The sequence below is a fragment of the Fulmarus glacialis genome, unplaced genomic scaffold (assembly GCF_000690835.1).
Source record: "Fulmarus glacialis isolate BGI_N327 unplaced genomic scaffold, ASM69083v1 scaffold18999, whole genome shotgun sequence".
In the NCBI taxonomy this organism is placed as follows: Eukaryota; Metazoa; Chordata; class Aves; order Procellariiformes; family Procellariidae; genus Fulmarus; species Fulmarus glacialis.
This window is the reverse complement of record NW_009232825.1, coordinates 5,590-6,141: the sequence shown is the minus strand read 5'-3', so window position 1 is coordinate 6,141 and position 552 is coordinate 5,590. Positions and strand designations below refer to the sequence as shown.

Genomic DNA, 552 nt, shown 5'->3' with positions numbered 1-552 from the left:
CTTCTTCCCCATCCACTTCCAGGGCTACAACCCCACCATCGCTTACCACAACCAGGTGCCACCCGCCACGTTGGACCTGCTGCGGGACGCGGGGCACTTCGACCGTGACGTCTTCCACGAAGCCTGCTTCTACAACGCCGACTACATGGCGGCACGCACCCGCATGGCAGGCGACGTGCAGGAGAATGAGGACATCCTGGAAACCCTGGACATCTACGACATGTTCATCAAGTACTCCAACCTCCACGTCTTCCGGGCTGTGGAGCCCGCCCTGCTGCAGCGCTACCGGCACCAGGCCTGCAACCCCCGGCTCAGCGAGGAGATCTACCACCGCTGCGTGCAGAGCAGCCTGGAGGGTGTAGGCTCTCGCTCCCAGCTGGCCATGGTGCTTTTTGAGCAGGAGCAGGGGAACAGCACCTGAACCCTGGGGCTGCGGAGGGGCTGGCTCTGCCCTGCCCACCTGCCTGCCCGCCCCACCTCTTCGGCTGCCCACATCTGTCTTCCTCTTCCCAGTGGCTGCAGGGACTGCTGGCGCCTGAGCTCGTGATTCGC

At 64.3% G+C, this 552-nt stretch overlaps 1 protein-coding gene across 1 annotated transcript in view; it reads left to right on the top strand.

The window, feature by feature from the left end:
- CHPF (chondroitin polymerizing factor) overlaps window positions 1-421 on the top strand; it is a 2,807-nt gene extending 2,386 nt beyond the window's left edge. The window contains exon 5 of the mRNA XM_009585092.1: window positions 3-421. Within this exon, the coding sequence (XP_009583387.1) occupies window positions 3-421 (419 nt within the window). The remainder of the gene's footprint in view (window positions 1-2) is intronic.
- The last annotated feature ends 131 nt before the right edge of the window (window positions 422-552 follow it).